General features: G+C 37.3%; 1 protein-coding gene across 2 annotated transcripts in view; it reads right to left on the bottom strand.

The window, feature by feature from the left end:
- LOC102227841 (phosphatase and actin regulator 1-like) overlaps positions 1-19957 on the bottom strand; it is a 45820-nt gene extending 25863 nt beyond the window's left edge. Inside the window, exon 1 of one of the 2 annotated variants that reach the window (XM_023335837.1) lies at positions 19738-19957. In XM_023335837.1, the coding sequence (XP_023191605.1) occupies positions 19738-19849 (112 nt within the window). In that variant the 5' untranslated portion in view covers positions 19850-19957. Of the gene's footprint in view, positions 1-970; positions 1567-19737 lie in introns of those variants that run through there. The other variant, XM_023335836.1, reaches the window with a different exon arrangement.
- Positions 19958-20191: the final 234 nt, after the last annotated feature.

Genomic DNA, 20191 nt, shown 5'->3' with positions numbered 1-20191 from the left:
CTGATCTATAAATAACTTCACAATGGGTGCTGATTTTTAAAATTTTCTTCATTAGATGTCTAGAGACAGATAACAACTTGAAGCAGAGTGACTTTAAATACCCACATGATGGTGTGCCATTTTTTCTTTTCTTTTTTGTTTTAGAAACTTCACTAAAGTCCGAGTGATGGCTTGGTACATCAAACACCTTCAAAGGCTTCATCACTGTAATATGAATGACACTTTGGGTGCAAGAGTAGGTTTGAAATGAGTTCAAAGCGATTAAGATTAAATATATTCTCCACCCAAGAGGTCTTCAAATAAACAAACTGGAGAATTTTCAAGTAGGAAACACGTGACCACACGTTGAGCGGTCACTGTGATGGTGCAACGTTCTACAATCTGTTCAAGATCCTGGCAGATGAGACAGAGTATCTGCAAAATGAAAGGAGACTGAGGAAAAATTTACAATTTATCTCTTAGTAACGTGGTTAAAGTGCCGAGGTTCCTTCAAGACAGGCGATCACTGACCCCAGCATTTTCTCCCGTTTTGTCTTCATCAAGATCCACACTACACTCTTCCCCTGTTGCAGTCCTACAATGTGTCTACTTTTAATTAAAAACACTTGTTTGCCTACCAAGATGGCTGAGTGATGATGTAATGACTGAATTAGGAAATGCTTGAAGCAAACAGGCTGTAAAAGCTGCATGGCCTCTATGGAGTAAAACAGGGGAGGGGAAACTATTGAAATATTTCAAATTACTTCATCTGAATGTCTATTTTTGTTGGAAAGCAAAGCAGTCGTGAAGTTGTCCTCTACTCAGACAAATTCTTTTCACTTTAATGACATTATTAGAAATCGAGCCACTCTAAATAAAGCAATGAACTGTTTGAGAGAGACCTATCTGCCCATCAAACGCCCCTATAGAGCCTTGAGGTGCAGTCAAACCGCACGGCTTGCTAAGGGCGAAGCCCCGCAAGCCTACTCACCGTCCTGCGTGTTATTTCCACGGCTGCAGTTGCTGCAAATGTGCTTGATTTCCTTCCCGATCTGACAGTGGATGGTGAAAGGCATGTTGTTATTGTGGTGGTGGTGGTTCTGCTGCTGGTGCGGATTCTGGCCGCGGTCCTTCTTGTTACTCAGAGACATTATTTTGACCAGGCTGAACGCCTTTTTCTTAGGTTTCTCCACCGCCACGGGCGTGTTTTCTCGGTACCCCGTGGGAAGCCAAGCGCCGTGCATGATGGTAAACGCGGGATCCACCGCCGCGTAATTTGCCGTCTTAAACATACGGACGAGGAAAAAAAAAATAAAATCGGAGCGATGTTACTACGATGCGGGGATTCAATTTAAAGGGCCATCTTTCGAGTCCAACCTGACCTACTCCGTGGATCCCGAGTCGATCGCTCTTCCGTAATTCCACACCTTTTTTACCTGAGATCCGTATTGTGCTCTGGGGTAGATTCTGTTGCGCAAAGTCGCAGCTGCTGGCAGATCCAAGAAAGCTAATAATAAGAGAGTCTGAGTAGTGAATGGCAGTGACTATCTCTCCCTCCTTGTGCTGTGGACTGCAGTAGGTTGTGGCTAATCCACGATTAACGGATGTGAGCACTGGCTGCAGCTGATTGGCTGCGCAGTGCGCTCCTGTAACAACCCTGTGTGAACGGAGCAAAAGTTGGTTGTTCTCCATCTACTGTACAGGTCGCCAAGCTGCACCATCCTACATATTGTGATCATTTTTCTGTTATGTTAAATCAGTACTAAGATTATTTCTCAATTAACAAAACGTCAGCACAACAAATTACAGCGATCACCACATTCAGGAGACGACATGAATAAACCTAATTCTGACACTCACTGATTTGCATAAATCAGCACAGACAAAAATAAATACATACATAAAAAAGAAAAATTGGAGAAATTGTTTTTTTTAAACATAGAAATAAACAAATATAATAACTTAAACAATTTAAAATGAATGCTTTGTATGCATGGTAAAATCTTCCTTTTCTGCTTAATTGCCTGTTATGTCTCACTTTGTTGTTATTTGTAATATATTTTTTATTTCCTGCTGCATTATTGCATTTTCCTTCACAATAAATACAAATCATTATAACAGTTCAAAGGTCATTTAACCCTTTCTCATCCATCTCATCCTGTAACCACACATTTTGCCTCAACCTCCTTCCATTTTACTCTCATAGAAAATCTGTTTGTACTATGTACTCAACCATTTTGTATAGTTTTGTATTTCTGAGTGGTATGGTTGCACAGTACAGTATTATAACATCAGCATGTGGATATTGTATTGTTTGATATGGTGATATCGCTTATGATTAACCCACATCTCGTTCTCTTCCTTCTTTTATTTCCGACATCACATTATCTCCACCACTGTCCCTGAGCTTTTCGATCTTGATCAGTGGTAAAGGACCATCTAGGTACTTCACAACACATTATTGAAAAGCAGAGTTTGAATGGATTCCACCTGAAATTCCTTATACTGTCAAATATTGCATTCAAGCAAAGTTCCAATATTGCACACATTGATGCTGTACATATATATTTTTTATTTGAGTCACATTACCAAATTTCCTTGCAGCAAACTATGACAATCCACCTTGAGGATGGCAAACATTCTCGAATGCCCTGTGTATAAAATCTACAAAGAGCTGTTGATGTTGAAACCAAAATGACAAAGAAATGAACTAAAGAGGTAAAATTACCATCAATGGTTGCATTTCCTCTTAGCAATAAACAAACAGCTTCAAAACACGTTATTGAAAAGCAGAGTTTGAATGTATTCCACCTGAATACATTCAGGTGGAATGTATTCAGTAGAATACATACTACTGCATACTACTATGTACTACTATGACACTGACTGTCGTTCTATATTTTGGTGTATAATTACTTAATCACAGCATACTGCTGATATAGAAATATGGAAAGCGAATGGAGAATCTCATCACTAGATTCAATAAATCCTGCGGGAGCATGATCCAATAAGAACCATCAAGTAATTTAAGAATTAAGGCGATGAGATGGTTATTTTATTTGAACTGCTTTTATTTACACCCATGCTTGTTTTACATCTGCTGCATGATGCTCCACGATCTGAGTATCTAAAACTTATATGAGGAGCCATTCTAAAGGCAAAATGTATAAATGAAATAATTAAAGGCTCATAAGAAACAATAGCACTAACATTTCGAATGGGAAATTACTAATCTTAAAATAATAGACCCCTCACTAAAGAGACTTTGAATAATATCATTCTTCAAAAATTTCAAATACCCACTAATTTGATTCCAAAAGCGTTTTGTGTAAATTCTTGTGAGCCTTGCAAATATTAACGGTCCATTAATGACCCATTAACAATGCAAAAGACATGGGACCCCCAGGGCACATCCCAGCACATTTCCTGTAGAGCAGTGACTGATAATGGACTGAGGGCTGAGATGGGATTGTTGTGGGGGAGGAGGGAGTGTCTTTGATGTTCCCACAATGAGCCCCAGCTTATTCCAGTGGCATCAAAGCTCTCTCTGAAATGAGGTGGAGGCACACACATCTACTCCCATCACATTGCAATGCAGTGCTTGCATTGACTTGCCGTCAGTTGCCTACTTTATGACAAAAAAGGTGATATGTTGTGTCTTGCTACACTTTTAAACTCAGAAATTTGTGAAAAAGGGAGCTTCTTCTAAGCCAGAGCTCATTTGTAAACTATTTGAGAAGGTTACGAAATTGATTTAATGTGTATTCTTTTGACCAGAATGACGAAAATGCTTTTCCATCTATTCCTTGTCTATATCTGGGTGTTCTTGCAGGGCCGAAAGGAGGTTGGTTGTTGTTGCCAGTGATTACTCGGCAAAAAAGCAGGGTACACTCTGGACAGGTTTCCAGTCTATCACAACATAGGGACACACAGGACAAACAACCAGGCTAGTGCAACATAGTAGTCAGTTTAGAGTAAGGACAATTTAGAGTATTCAATTTAGGTTTAATTAACCTAAAGCTTAGTTTTTGGACTCTGGCAGGAAGCAGGAATAGCCTGAAAGAACCCACACATTTACAGGGAGTACATGCAAACTCCAAGGCTTCATACAGACTGTTGTAGTTCAATCATTTTTATCTCTGTATACAACCCAGGTCTGTTTGCCAGTTTCAAGACCCTACCAGAACGCTTCAGTGTTGTTATCTTGAGAAATAATGAGATTTGGTTAAGAGATTTGACTAAAAATAGCCAAATGTTTCAAGCCATACAAGTCATACAAATGCAACAGATATAGAGTGGCATTCAACATCCAGCGCTGGGCGTCACTTAGCACTCCTTAGGGGTAACACCAAGTGAGGCAAAGATTGTAGCGCGAGTTTAGCTTTTATTCTTCTAAGTAATCTGTACCCTCCCTAAAGGGTAGTCTAATCAGTTTCAGTATGTTTATGTATGACTGGCGACAGTCGCACACAAACATGGTTGTGTTAGCTGTAGCAGTGTGCGTGTAAGCAGATAAAAGAGAGAGAGGAAAACACAGAATCCATAACAAGACTAAGATTCAAACCCAAGAACCTCTTCCTGTAAAGTACCAGTGATACCAACTATTCCATTAAGCTGCAAATGCCTTGGTCAGGAACATAGTCACATTATGTATCTATTCCAAAAAGTCTCATAAAATAACTGGAAGCTTGCCATGTCACTGGACTCTCTTTGTTAACACATCACTGATCAGATACATAACAGTCAAATACTTAACTTTAAGTGTACTTTTAGTCTTCCAGGAAGTCTCTAAGAAGTTGCAGCTAATCCTACTTGACCTGCATAAGGATTTTCAGTGTTCTTTTACCATGTATTTTACTTGAAGGACAGATTCTAGATTTAACTGGTTTCCATGGCTGTGATGCAGGTTTTGGGTGAAACAATCTTACAACTTCCGACAGAGCAGCCTGTCACTATAAATCTGCTGTACCCATTCGCCATGCTATCTCTCTGTCTCTTCCCATCTGTCATTTGCTCTCTGCGTTATTCTCTGTCTAACTCAATGTAAGAATATAACACAATTCTATGACAAAGTCTAAATGACATAAGATAAAAAGATATTGAATATAGATTTATCTTCAGAATATGACTATTTTCACAGCCTTTTGATGATGGTTTTGTCTCCACCTTCTGTGATGTCAGCTTCAGTTTGTCAGACAGTAGATTTATATTATGTGAAGCAGATGGAAATGCTTGCAAAAATCTGGACATTTTTATTCAGACGAGAAGCTAAACAGAACAAGTAGAGCAGAAATGACAAATAACTGGGAGATAAAATGTATCTGCTTTTTATCAGCACAACATCTCTCTCTCTTGACATTATTAGTCACCGTGAATATTATTCAGCTCAACCACTGACACCAACAGAAAAATACAAAAATGCTGTTGCTAACTGTTAGGGACTGTGCTTAGCTGTTTGACTATTACTTCCCAGTGGAATAAGCAGAAGGATATTAATTTTTCAGTACTGTTATCATTTAGAGCTTTAGTCTTTCTGTTTTAGTCTATCTAAATATGAATGTGACTTTCTTCATTTTCATATAAATGCAAGCAACTTTTCATTTTTGTGTATAAGTCCATTAATTGAAATTGTATATAGTTCAGTGAAAGACTTTTAACTGATTGTGAGGAATAATAATCTAAAAAAACTATATTCATTAATAATAAAGTTGATTAAATAACAAATATCTCATTAATATTCTGTGCTACAGTTATTCTGCTACAAACAGTTAAAAGCACAGAAAATGTGAAATGATGCTCACTGCGGTGCTGCTCAGCATATGGATCTGACTGTTAAGATGTCGCCCTCTAGTGGCTATAGTTGATAATATTGTAGCAAATACAGTTGACGTTAATTTGGAAGTTTTAAAATGTTAGAAATCCTAATTTGGGGACAGACATTCCGTGCTTTACAAAACATAAAAAATGCAGAAACTGCTGAGAAATTTTTAATCAGTTTTGCAGGTTCAAATTGTTGGTATGACACTCATACCCTATGTTTTGTGCAAAATGTTCCCTAAATAAGTGTGGTTTTAACAAATCCCTTTATATGTTAATCACTCAACTGTGAGCCCTGAATGTTGTTTAGGTACCCACATAAGTTCTTATTTAGAAGAATAGAAAAACTGAAAAGAAAACAACAAACAAAGAAAAATCGGAGAAAATGGAATTGAAAATCTGTTCTATTTTAAATTACTTAGAAAAATCAGAAAACAAATTTACACTCAGGAAAAAAAAGTTAAACATTAAAATGAGCATTTCTGTCCATAAATAAATAAATGACTAAATAACTGTATTTAGTCATTCATTCAATAGAAGGAACAAACTCAGTGAGTAGTTTTCCTTTCGGCCAACTCTGAATGATAAAACTAATGAATTAATTCGAATTAATTTGAATAATTTCAAAATGTTCCTGAGTAAGCTAACAGAAAAAATTATTTACTATACAAAATATTTTGGCAGGTATTTAAGTAGTCATATTCTGTCCATCACAGCTTTAGGTTAATAAACAATATGTTTTTAATAATCTCAGCAACATTATTTGTGGAATATAAAATTATATAAGTTCAAATTAATATCACTATGTAAACTTTCCTCAAATGTCTTGGAGAGAGGGGGAAATGTCTGCAAAAAGGTAATTTAGAGTTCATATGACTACACTACCCTACTCTAAAAAAGAGAAAAGTTTGATTATGATAATAAAAATAAGCCTTCTTAAAAAGAAGGAAGAACATTAAACTGCATTCTACAGTAAAGATTTGCACTAGAATAAGCAAAAAATAAATAAATAAAAAAGTGAAATTGTGTCTTACTCTCTAAACAACAACATCCAGTTTTCCCTGAAATGATCAGGTTTTGTTTGTGGAAAGGCTTTTTCTTACCTACTCAATAAATTGTACAGTCAATGCTAAACAACAGACACAACAAGGCTCAAGTTGGTGAAAGCTGGAACCAGCTTTGCAGCGACTGAAATCTTTTGTGTGGTTTAGAAGGAACGGCAGTGCATTTTCCTCTTACAGGGAATATATTTTACTAACTCTGATATCTTGAAAAACACAGAGGAGAAACCAAACTAACAACTGTCCTCAAATGTAATGCTGTTCCAGGGAAGACTTTGATACTTTCAAAAGTACATGCATCACCAGAAAGGTAAATGCCAAGTTTCAAAGCAACATCTGCAGGCAAAGAATATATTCTCAGGGGAGCTTCATACAACACAAAAAAAGCATAACACAGAATACATTTGTTTCAGGTCATACATCTTGTTAAAAGAATATGGTATAGTGCCTTCCTGAAGCATTCAGTATGCCTTAAACCAAAAGCTTCAGTCTCGTTTATTGAGGTTTTATGTGATAGCAAAACACACAGTTGTGCATAGTTGTGATATGGAAGAAAAATTATACATGGTTCATAAAACTTCCTTAAACAAAATCAAAAATGTGTAGTTTGTACTTAGATTTAGCCCCATGTGGTCTGATACCCCTAAATAAAATTACATAAGTGCTTCCAACTGTATAAGGAGGTCACTTAATTAGGAAACAGAGTCCACCTGTTTTAATTTATTCTTAGTAAAATAAATCAAGTAGTGAATATCTCATAGGCTTGTTAGAAAGTAATCAAACAACATGGAGACCAAGTAAGACAGCAGACAGGACTGGGATAAAGTTATTGAAAAGGTAAAGTCAGGGCTGGAGTAGAAAAGTAATTTTCCAAAGCTCAAACATCTCAGAGAGCACTGTAAACAAATGTAACCTTTATGGCCTGCCTGGAGAGGGGTACATGCAGGAGAAAACAAACACTGCACATCACCCTGAACATGTTGTCATCAAGACTAAACATAGTAGTGACGGGGTCATGCTGTGGGGTTCATTTTAAGAAGGCACAGAAAAGCTGGTCAAAAGTAAGAGAAAAACTAAAAGAGCTAAAGACACTGCAATTCTGAAGAAATGTGGGAAAGTATTTCTGTAAGGAAATACATACCACACTTCAGATTGTGTCTGTAAGGAAATACATGCCACAATTTAGACTGTTATTTTGTAAAGAGTAAAATTAGATCCAGGTGAGTTTTTCCATCCATCTATCTCACAACTTAATAACAACAAGATTTTATGCTCTAATGTTTCAAAATGAGAAAAAAGTATATCAGGTATGAATGCGTTTGTAAGGCCATGAATGTGGACAAGGTTTAGCAAGTGTTAAAAACCAGATAATTAGTGAAGGAAAAAAATACAACTCAACGCACACCTTTTTGAAATAAATGTGTGCAATGTCCAGATTGTTAAAAAAAAGGCAGTGAGGTTCCTGCTGAGTGAAGTTCTGCAGCAAGGAGAAAGTGAAACTGCAACTCTTTGACACACTACAGTACAGATGGCAGAGGGAATAAATCTCAACATGTGAAAGAAGGATTAGCTTAGAACCTCTCTCATGTGACGATAATACTCTAACTCATGTGACTTGTATGTTGTTCTGAAGAAAAGAAGAAAGCAATGTTAAGGTTTTGCTAATTACTTTATGAAAAGAAAAAAATATATACAATGTTGGTCCTTCCAAAACATGTTTTCCATATCTAGGCTTTATGAATTATAAGAAATAAACTGCTAGTAAAACAACATAAAAATAAAACAAACTGTAAGAGCTTTAATAGTATTGTAAATGTGATACTGCCTGTTGTCTACTACTGGAAACTGCTTGATACAAAAAGCTAATAAAGAAGATAAAGAACCTACTGTTACTATAACTCCATCGGGATCTTAATGTTCCCACAAAAAACATTTTACCGATCATTAACAGTTTCTGGTGAAATGATTTTGCAAGTCATGACTTATCAAGCTGTTTGAGATCTTTTTTTTATCGTTATCTATTGACAATGGATAATGATGAAGTTTAGGAAAATTGCAAAAAAAAAAAATTTAAATTAAGGACAATTTCCTACTACCATTATTTTTTAGTTATTTTTATCTGATTATTAAAAAGCTGGTGAGCTTTGTCTGTTTGTGTCTGTCTATACAGGAGGAAGTGATATAAAAAAAAACTCCACTAGAGAGCAGTGTTGCCCCAAGGCTTGCATAAACTTCACAATCTACGTAGACTCACAAGTTTATCTATAATGAATATCATCCATTTTCTAAGTTATTTAAAATTTTACAGGTTACCATTACTGAAATTCAAACAAGCAACCAATCTACCAAGTTTGCTTATATGGCAGCTTTATGAAACAATTTCATATTGAAAACTATTAGGGATTAAAAACCAACTTTCAGGACTAAAGTCTCAGGCTGTTAAATTTTTGATTTGATCTATAAATTAAAAGTCTTTCTCTCATATTTTTGGTGTCCAGTGTAAGGATACTTACAGCAGAGTATTTGTCATTTTAAATTCTAAGCCCGTTTGGCTAAATTGGTGTAATTTAGACAGAGAGTTTCAGGCGAGGTGATTAAGAATCACAGGCACCAGCTTGACTCGGAAAGGAGGAAATTAACATCTCTGTTAGGAAAGCACAGTCTGTGCTGGTGTCATATAATGAAAGGTGCAGTGAAGTCGAAAGTGAACAATGCTTGCCTTCCTTTTTCTCTGCAGCCACAGCCTTCTGAACAGGTTGCGTCCAGGCAACCAAATCTCGATGCAATCACATCACTTGACAGGAGGCAAGTGAAAATCAAAAGCCAAGAAATTGCGAAAAATGAAAGCAACCTCCTGCAAGCTCGGCCACATAGTTATACTGACAGGCAGAACTGCACCATTGCTCTGAGACGGTCTCTATCTGCACAGATGCTTTTGTTTCTTTGACAGACATTTAATTTTTTTCTGCTTAATAAGCACCACACTGTTGGGAGGAACAAAATCTCAGAGAAGTTCAGGTTTCCCTTGACCTCATTTTGCTCTGCTGAAGTTAAAGTTAATATCGCTCTTTGTTTCAGGCACAGGTGACATTACATAATCTTTCTTCCTTCTGTTTAGAAATGGCCTGTAGCTCCTACAATATATCTTCATAATTTCAGTTATTACAACATAATAATTTACACTGCAATACTTTCCTCCCACATCCATTAAGAAGATGCTTCCAACCTAATCTCCAAGTTCTAAAATTATATATATTTTAGAGCCTCGTTTCTGAAGGAAATAACTGAAATATATATATTTGTTTGCTGATCTATTATTGCTATTTTATTTTTTAATAAATGAGACAAACAGGAGTTGCTGCACTACTTTGAGCAATTAAATATTGTGTAAGATTTTTAACTACAGTTGTCTAAAAAGTGTTTCTCCCTTAAAAATTTCTTTCTTTTTTGGGGGGTGGAGGGGTTATACTCAGTTGTTTCAGGCCATCAAGCATATTTGGATATATAACCTCAGTAAACACAAAAGGAAGTTTTCAAATGATTTGATGCATTATGGGGAAAAACTTTTCAAAAAAATCAGGGCCTGTTTGAAAAGGTAATTGACCCTAAACCTTTTAACTTGTTGCACTGCCCTTGCCAGAAACAACAGCTGGCAATAAGAGTTTGTAGCGATGAGTCTTTAACATGATTGCTAAGAAATTTTGGCTCACACTTCTTTGCAGATGTGTTTTTATTCAGGCTCGCTAAAGGCTTTACAAGTATGAACAGCGTGAAATTAAATTCATATTAGAGTATCTGAATTGAATTTTTTTTCAGACTTTGTCTAAATTAGATGTTTTCAATTAACTAGCGGGCTAACTCTAGCTATTCTTGATCTTCCATTCATACATGTTTCACTGATGTTGTGAGGTTTATCTGCTTTAACTATTATGCCTATCACCACATGACATGAGGCTTTGGTTGGTTTGTCAATTACAATTTCTAAAGTATGAGCTATTTTTTTTCTGTGACCACAATTAATTTATCCTCCTGTAATAAAACTCCAGAGGCTTGGCAAACAACACTGTGCCAATATAGCCACAGATTACAAAAGGTTTAGTCAAAGTGTGACTTTCTAGGGTATTTTTTATATAAACATTAGCGGGGCTGAATGTAAATATCTGAGTCTGTTTACATGGCACAACCCTTCGTGTAGATTTGAGGAAATTTACATTAAATCACAAGTAGTTCACCCAAATTTTAGTTTTAAAATTTATTGAATTTTTAAACAGTATATCATCCCACCTCCCCCCCAAAAATCTATGAATCATTAAAAACAAACTTAATAGTGCATTCCTGCCAATTATATCTAACCTTTCTACCAGTGTATGAGCACACAACAAAACTGGTTTGATTTTTATTTTACTTGACGAGAAAAAAAACATGTACAAGAGAGTACCATCCAATGCATTAGGTACGGTCAAGGGCTTTATGCCCAAATGTTTTAGTTCCCAAATGAATCCTGGGATTTATGGCACAGTTTGGAGGGAGTGCTGAATGCTGCAGTGCAGCTTCGATTGAACTCGTCTCAGGTTTGCAGCTGCATTGAGGGGAGTCTGACTCTGAGAAGGCACTTAGTCAGCAGAATGGTCCTAAAGAGCTACTGCGCCATGGGAACTGCACTGGTGACACCTGCAACTAATGCCTGTGTTTAAACATTCATCATCTGCGTGATGCATGAAATTCTTGTCCAAACAATATATACATTTTGCCCTCACTGAAAATATCTAACATCGTTCCCAGTCATTGAACATTTAAATGTCTTTTTTCACAAGAGTAAATAAAATGCATGTTGTCTTAAAGCACTTGAAAGCAGCATTAGAGAGTAAAATATGATGCTCTCTCTGCAGCATTTCAGCCTTCTTTTCTTCTTTCTGCTCAGCGTGCATTCATAGTTTCTATAAATATGAGCCATAAGTACGCCATCATGCTGCTTTCAGAGGCATTCAGAAACAACCATTTACATATCGTCCTTCATGTAGAAAGCACATCACAGCCAAACATCTTCCCTCAACACGTACTAAACAGCCTCTCAGCTTTAACCATCTTGCTACAGGGGTTGGTAGATGTTCTGGCCAGGTGGCACAGACGGTTGATTGAAATTGTGAGCAGCAAGGGTCCTTGATGTGGTGCTGCTATTTTTTACTCTGATTTTCCCACTCATGTTTTATTCAAACTCAGGATGCTTCAGTACAAGAAGGTCTATTTGATGCCAAGTACGGATGCTGGGTGCTTGGCTTCTGTGCTTCTGTCCGTCCCATGATCATCTTTTTTAGTGCCAGTCAGGTGCTTTGTGACAAGGAGGAACAATTTGAAACAGAAACTGACAACTGGTATACATGTCTTGCTTCTAATTATTGCCACTTTGTTCACCAGATTTGCAAACAGCATCCAGTGTCACGACAAACAGCTAAAAACATTACAAATTCAACTGGCTCCAGCTCAGCTGCGTAATGAGAAATTCCCTTTCCGTTTGAGAAAAAAAAAACATTTGACAGCTTGGATTGATGACTAGAGTCTGTTTGTACCCTAGACACTTGTAACTGTAATTTGTATTCCTAAACCAGATATTTGATCTGACCAGATATACGCAAAACACAAGATTAGTTTGTGCATCAGCTAATTTTGTATGCGGTATTGTAGTGCTGGGTAACACAGAGTGCTATGAAACGATGACCTAATATGCATCTGGTGTGTATTGATTGTTTTCTTTTAGGCAGCCAAGCTCACTCTATGATGGAACTGCAACAGAAGTAGTGAAGGAGGGAGAGGTGGGTGGTGAATGAGAGGAGTTTAGATTCTTTTCCCCCTGCTTGTTGTGGCTGCATTACAATAAACACACATGTAACACATTCCAGGTTTATATCTTTCTTTGCATTTGTTTCATATCAACAATTGCTCTGATCAGAAATTGGAATACAAGGTATGCATGTAGTATGCCTGCATGCAAATACACATTCCTGTAATACACCATGCTATTTTATCTCTACAACATCCCCAAAGCAGCCAAGTCCGGGTTGGGACTTTGCCTCATTGTATGCAGCCCAGCATTAGCATATTATAAATGAGGGAGCTCCAGCTTCTGGCACATACCCCCTCATGTTCCAGATGTTTAGAACAGCTGGCACACAAACAAACTGACACCAAATATGGTCCCTTTAATAATTCAGATGAGAATAGAAAGTTATGAACAGAAGCCAAGTCTCGTTTTCATGGACACTATTTGATACGTTTTGCTCTGTGATTTATTTTCAAAAGTAATTTGTAAAATATTGTTTTTTTTCCCTGTCTGCTGTTCAATGCCATTGCAATGTTGTTCAATTTTCTGGGAAAGTGTTTTGCATCTGTTATTGTTTGTTTTCTAAATGTTATTTTTGCTAAACGTGTGAGCCATCATGATCAGTAACATTTTTGCTTGTTGTAAAATGTCATGGTCCAGCAAGCGCAAATTATGTTGTATTATGTAGCAGACTACTCTACGAGTCATTCATTAAACCTTTTTTTTTCTTCATTTACTCATTTTATCTGCACACTGAAATAAGATAGCGCTCTTGCCCAAACAATTCAAAATGAAGTGACTGAAATTGAAAAGATCATTTTATTTTGTTTCATTTGTTATTCACTGTTTTCAAATGCTGTACGATATAGTCTTAACACAGTTTTAACACAGTTTAAACGGACGATTTAAACTGTGCGTTTATGAAAAAGACACAAGGGCTTTTTGACTGTCTGGGAATAAGTTAGGCGAAATCTTTACTTTAAAATGACCTAAATTACGGTAATTGTATTTAGTATCCTTAAACAATTTTATATTACTTTTTTCAGTTTCAGAATTTTATACTAATTTTAAACCATGTGGAAGAGCCCAGATGATGATGTCAGAACTTTGTAAGTTTCTAATTGTTTATCTCACAACATCTGATTTAATTGATCGCACACCGGTAAATAAATATTAAGTCGGAGCCTCAAACATACTGCTTCCTTGTGCGACAATAATTGGAAACCAACTTATGTTATCAGCCAAGATATAAGGGAGAGAACTGTGGATCTCTGTCCGAAAGGGTGCAAAGTTCATCTGTTCAGACAATTACTTTAAAGTTAATAGCATAAAAATATCCAGTCATCTTATTGTTTAGGAAGAAGATGGGTTCTGTGTTCTGGAGGTGAACATGTGTTTTTTGTGTAAAAATGTGTGCATCAATACCCAGACAAAAGCAAAAGTCCTTGTGGAGATGCTGGCTGAAGCTGCTAATAGGGTTTTCTTATCCACAGTGAAATAAGTCTTTTACCAGCTTGACCCCAAAGGCGACTCAACGAGGAAGAAGCATTTGCTCAAAAAGCACCATAAAAAACTCCCATTACAGTTTAGAAATGCAGCCAGAAATGCATCCAGGAACACAGCACTCCATTTTGGGTAACATTTTCTGTGGGCTGTTTAAATTAAAATTTAAGTGTTTGGCCATAATGACATAGCCCTGGTTTCAGACTGACAGACAATTTGTGGGCAGAACTAAAAATAACTGTGTGTGAGCAAGTTGGTAAACAAAACTGGCTCTGTATCATCAGTTCAATCCAGAGGAATAGATCAAAATTCCAGCAAATTATTGTGAAAAGCTTGTGGAATGATATATGATCAAAGTCTAACAGATTAAAAGACAAATATCAGCCGTTGGGGAAAAAGCAGGATTTATAGTAACACAAGTTAAATTTCATCGTGTCGTGAACTAATCCCCACAGGTTGCAGTTCCTTAAGCTTTTTAGGGTTTCATAAAGTGTATGTAAACCTCTGGTTCAATTATATATAAAACCTAAACAATTGTTTCAAAACCTATAAATGTCTAGTCCTTTTGTCAGAGCCCTTTGTTGAATTTATTGTGTAAAACATGAGTCTGCAGACAGAAATCTCATTGCTGCTGAGATGAGCTTTTGACAAATAGACAAATAAGAACACTCAGACAACCTCACCGTCAAAATAAATGCTGCATCAGCATGCATCCCATAGCACACTAACAGGAAATTTGCATTTAAGCACATTTATTGTGTGCTCAGCAAAGTGCATATTGACTTTATTTCAATTGCCAATCTCTCTTAATTTCAGCAACCAACCCCTCCACCCAAAGGAGAAAAAAACAAACTACTATTCCTGGCAAGCTCCACATAGAGCGTAGGCTCTCAGCTGCTATGCTCTTGTTTGTGTGTGAGATCGCTAATGACATAAAGCTTTACGATGCTTAACGATGATTGAAATCAAACAACGTTAACTAGGTCATCCATCCATCCTCACCTCCGGCCTTCTGTGTTTTACGGCAAATCACACAATTGTTGAAAGCTGTGCACTGAATGATTCCATTAGGGTGGATTATGTCTTTATGTCTGTGTGCAGAGCTGGTTAACTGTTGAACAAATTAGTTTAGTGGTGACTCTAAGCAGGCTACTCCAATAAATCCATGCTCTTTTATTTCATTAGGAAGCCACAGGATATCTGTCATTTGTGCTACGGCCTTGGAAGATAGTGTTGTCACAAGGAGCAGGCTCCTACAGGGTTGACTGATTAACTATAAATCATGTAAGCAGTAGCAAATTACTCAAAGCATGTCATAAATCGACTGGTGTGGTATTAAATGTACATGGTCTACTCTTTATGAAGATGCTATTATGCATAAAAACCATTGATTTAATAACAAAATATTTAACTGGTCTGTAAGAGATGGGATTCATCTCTTGCACTCTTTACAATGGCAAATATACTTATTTATGAGCATCATTAAAGAAAAACATCAACAGGAATCAAAACAATTGCCCTGCTCTGAGAACTAATTGCTTGGTTCTTGTTTTGCATCCCCAGCAGCCTAGGTTATTTATTATTGCTAAGCACCTCACCACATAACCACTTGACTTTTGGTTTCCTTGGCAATAAGCAAGCTAAATCCTGCTCCACTTCTTCAGGTGGAAGTGAGTCAAGCGAGCTGTTGTACAAATCGCCCCCGTACCATCCTAACGCTTTCGCATGAGCTAGTTGTGGAGCACAGAGAAAACTGGAACAAAAACAGGAGCACAGAGACAAATGACAGTCTGTTGTAATCGACAGCAGCGTTTCTCCACAGGCAAAACACTCCCTGGCACCAGCGTGCTTAGCCTCGAAGCATCCTTTCATTCATTGATCAAGAATGCACAAATCCTTTCAGCTGATGCCTAGGCTCATGAAGCAGTCACAGGAGCTTTTAAAACAGCTGACAAATTGTTGGCAAATGAAAAGCTGCACAGGAGCCATAGGTTTTCCTTCTTATTTACGATCATATAAATTCAGATTATTGTCCTCCCAGTAGGACAAGAGAATATACCTGACACAAAATCATTAGTTAATTATTCAATTCCATTATGCAGCATTTCAAATGATGAACTAAAATCTTTTATCTTGGAACCTGCATATTTTTTTGAACATAATTACTATTTAAACTTTTGGGAATGTTTAGAATCATGCTCTGCTTAGTACATGCAGTGCCTTGTAAAAGTATTCAGAAGCCCTTTTTCACATTTTGCCACAAACTACTGGGATTTTATGAAATCGAGCAACATAAAGTTGCACATACACCAGGCAGCAACACATCAGACAGGTCAGAGATAACGCTGTGGAGAGTTTCAAAGCAGGATTAGGTTATAACAAAAATATTTTAAGCTTGGAAATTTTCATAAAGGGCTATGTGATCTACTGTCGGAAATGGAAAGAGGTCTGCATAACTGCAAACATGCCAAAATATTAGAATATGTCCACCTAAAATGACAGAAAAGCTGCCAAAAGGCCCATGATAAAGCTGGAAGGCCCTTTAGAGAACCACAGTTCAGGTGAGAGAAACTTTTGGCAACATAATTGTGAGCTATGCTCCCCAGAAACATTCCCTTTTAAGGAAAAGCACAATGGAATGGCTTGGATCAGAGCACATGTATGTGATAACGGCTGAGTCAAATTCCAGACTTAGAGAAGTTCCCTCAATATGCAAAGGTAGGAAGCTAATTATTGGCATCCTTTCCAATATCCAGGAGTGATGCTGAAAAACTACTCCATGCATTTGTAACTTTAAGGCCAGATTACTGCAATTCTTTACTATCAGAAAGTCCATAAAATGTAATTACCGTATTTTCCGGACTATAGAGCGCACCTCACTATAAGACGCACCCACAAAGTTAAAAAAAACCCAACAAAAAACAAAAAACTGGAAACATGTATAAGCCACCGGGCTATAAACCGCTGGTATCTCCGCCACTCTTAGTTTTCCAATTTATCTGCTTAAGGACGCAGCCCTGCGTCTCCAACGTGGAACCATAGATTTGTTCACGCCGAGCTTACGTGCAGCGGCTATCGATAGCCTCCAACTTAAAAGCTGCATCATATGAACATTCTTTGTGTTGTTTCCATGATGAGGGGGTATGAGTTTGAAAACATTTCTCCGTCGTGCCTGCTGCTAGCATGTACTTGTTTATAATGAAAAACATCTCTTTCTACTTTCATTTCCAATTTTGACTTCCAATGATTCACTTCCTGCTAAAGAGCCCCCTTGCGGTTAAAGAAAAATCCACAGGAAAACCGCACCGGGCTATAAGCCGCATGGTTCAAAATGTGGGAAAACAAGTGGCGGCTTATATTCTGAAATCTACGGTAGAAGCTTTCGGCTGATCCAAAATGCTGCAATGCTATTTTTTGATGAAAATTAAAAAGAGAGATAATATTTCCCCGTTTTAGCTTCCGTTCATTGGCTCCCTGTTAAATCCAAAATGGAATTTAATATTATCCTCCTTCTCACATTTAAAGCCCTCAATCAAGCTCTGTCATATATCAGAGATCTGATTATTCCATTATGTTCCATTGTTCCATTATAGCACTTTGCTCTCAAACTGCAGGTTTAATGGTTGTTCCTAGAATCTGAAAAAGTAGAAAGGGAGGCAGATTATTTAGCTATCAGGCTCCTCTCATGTGGAACCAGCTCTCAGTTTTAGTCTATGAGGGAGACACCCTGACTATGAAGACAAGGACTAAAACTTTAGTTTTTGATCAAGTTTATAACTGAAATAGCTATATTTGGGAAATGGTAAAGATGTAGAAATACCTTTACCATTTCAGAAAAGACCAAAAAGCTCTTGGGAAAAAGCTTTTTCCCAAGAGCTGTAAAATCCATCTGTCCAGCTCCCATCCACTCTGCCTATGCAGACACACTCACACCCATTTGCTGCACTAAGCAAGGACTGATTGAGACTTTAGCAACAGATATTTATATGTTTCATAATTTCATTTATTTATCACTGAGGGTAACACTGCTATTTTGTTATGTTCTAGGAACCTAATGACAAATAAAAATCTTATGTTTTAATAAGATAGCTCTTGGAGAACTGAAAATTTCTTCCTGTTGAAGGAAGGTTTTTGTCCCCACTGTCGCTCCATGCATGCTCAATATGAGAAATTGCTGTAAAGTCAATGACACAACGCAACTGTCTGCTGTTGCTAAATTCCAGGCGCAGAGAATGCTTCAAAGACTGCTGGATTTCCTTAGAAAGAAAACTGTTTAAACTAATTTGAATAATAAACTGAGCTTAGCGCACTGTTTCATATTAAGGATCTATTGCAATGTATGTATGAATGAATTGAAATTACTTTTTTATGAAGTGCCTTAAGATGACGTTTGTTGAAAAATGTTCCATATAAATAAACTGAATTTAATTAAATTGAACAGACAAAACTCCAAATACCGGTACTTTCAGCTTTAATAGCATTGAATCCGTACGGGCACCACAAGATTTTCAAAATTTCAGATCAATGACAGATCAATGTTTTGTGTTCATCGGACACATACAATTCTAGGATATAGTGCAAGGAACAAAGTCTGTAGCTGTAATGTGACAAATGTGGAAAAAGTTATGAATATTTTGCATAGTACTGTTGCTGCATGTAGACACAGCACCTCTTGCATGTGATGAATTGGTACAGGTTATTATGGACATTTTTAAAGAAGAAGCATCATATTTATAATGTCATTCTTAGTTATTAGATACAATAAGTAAGCATAGAAAAACAAATTTTAAATGTGTCAAAAAAAATCTAAATTTTGGTTGAGTTGAGTAAATCACAGGAAGGACTTCCATGAGATTTAAAACACGCTGCTGGCTGCAGCATGTGTCCCAATTTCACTGTAGTGCAAAAGATCTGAATCCTGTTGACTCAGTCAGCATAAAATGCCAAGTCACCATGGTAACAGAGTATGCAACACACATGGATGATGGACACAGAGAGCTATTGTCGTATCTTTGTTGCAAGTTGAAAACTGAAATTAAAATGTGGGGAATGTTGACAGTTATGACTAATAACTGGAAATAAAAACATAAAAAGAACTCGTTTGTCCATTCTGGATTTATGCATCACAAGCCTGAGCCACTGCAGGCCACGTTGGAGCGCTTCTTCGTATTATGTAATTGCGTTCAACAACAGTGGCGGTAATAGCAAAATCCACACAAAACCGTTGTTCACGCGATTAGAAAGAAATGTTCACGTGTTATTTATTTTTGCACTGAGGAAGCAAATTGCCTTTAGTGTCGGTCCATAAAGTTGCATAACATTTCAGTCACTACCCCTCTGATTACCAACAAGCGTCGCTGCCCATTGATAATTTCTGGAGGAATAAACCTCACCGCACAACTGTTAACACCGGTCCACGAGGGGAAAATAAGATGCGGTCGTTTTCCTCGCTTAAAACAGGGGCGTATTGAACCATGACAACTACCCCAGTGGACACCGCGAAATCTGGCGTGCGTCTAACACTGAGGATCAGAGCGCAGGGCGGGCATGTGCTCCTACCTGTCCGCAGATTGAAAGATCTTCTGGCTTCAACCAGATATGGGATGTCGCTCGTGGAGCGGAGCCTCCTGAGCGGTCTTCGGTCTGAATTGCTGGCCGGTGTGGTCGCCATCAATTTGAGCCAGTGTCCAGAGATGACTGCTGGCCGACTGGGACAGAAGCAGAGCCGCACGGCCACTCGCGCGCTGGGAGGCAGCGATCGATGAAGAGGAGGAGGGAGTACACATGCACTGGAGAAGAAGGCAAGAGAGGGAGAGAGGGAGCGGGAGGAAGAGGCGTTGGTGTGAAATGATAAAAAAGTAAAAAAAAAAAAAAAAAAAAAAATTAAAAATTCTTTTTTTAAACACAAAAGTAGTAGTAAATAAACTAATATTGTGATTGGGAATCAGCTACTTTAAATAGAATTAAAAAAACACTAAAATGAAGTGATTCGGTCACAATAAATAATAAGAAT

Source organism: Xiphophorus maculatus, chromosome 6, assembly GCF_002775205.1.
Source record: "Xiphophorus maculatus strain JP 163 A chromosome 6, X_maculatus-5.0-male, whole genome shotgun sequence".
Lineage (NCBI taxonomy): Eukaryota > Metazoa > Chordata > Actinopteri > Cyprinodontiformes > Poeciliidae > Xiphophorus > Xiphophorus maculatus.
Note: the sequence above shows the minus strand (reverse complement) of the source record. Positions and strands in the feature narration are given on the sequence as shown.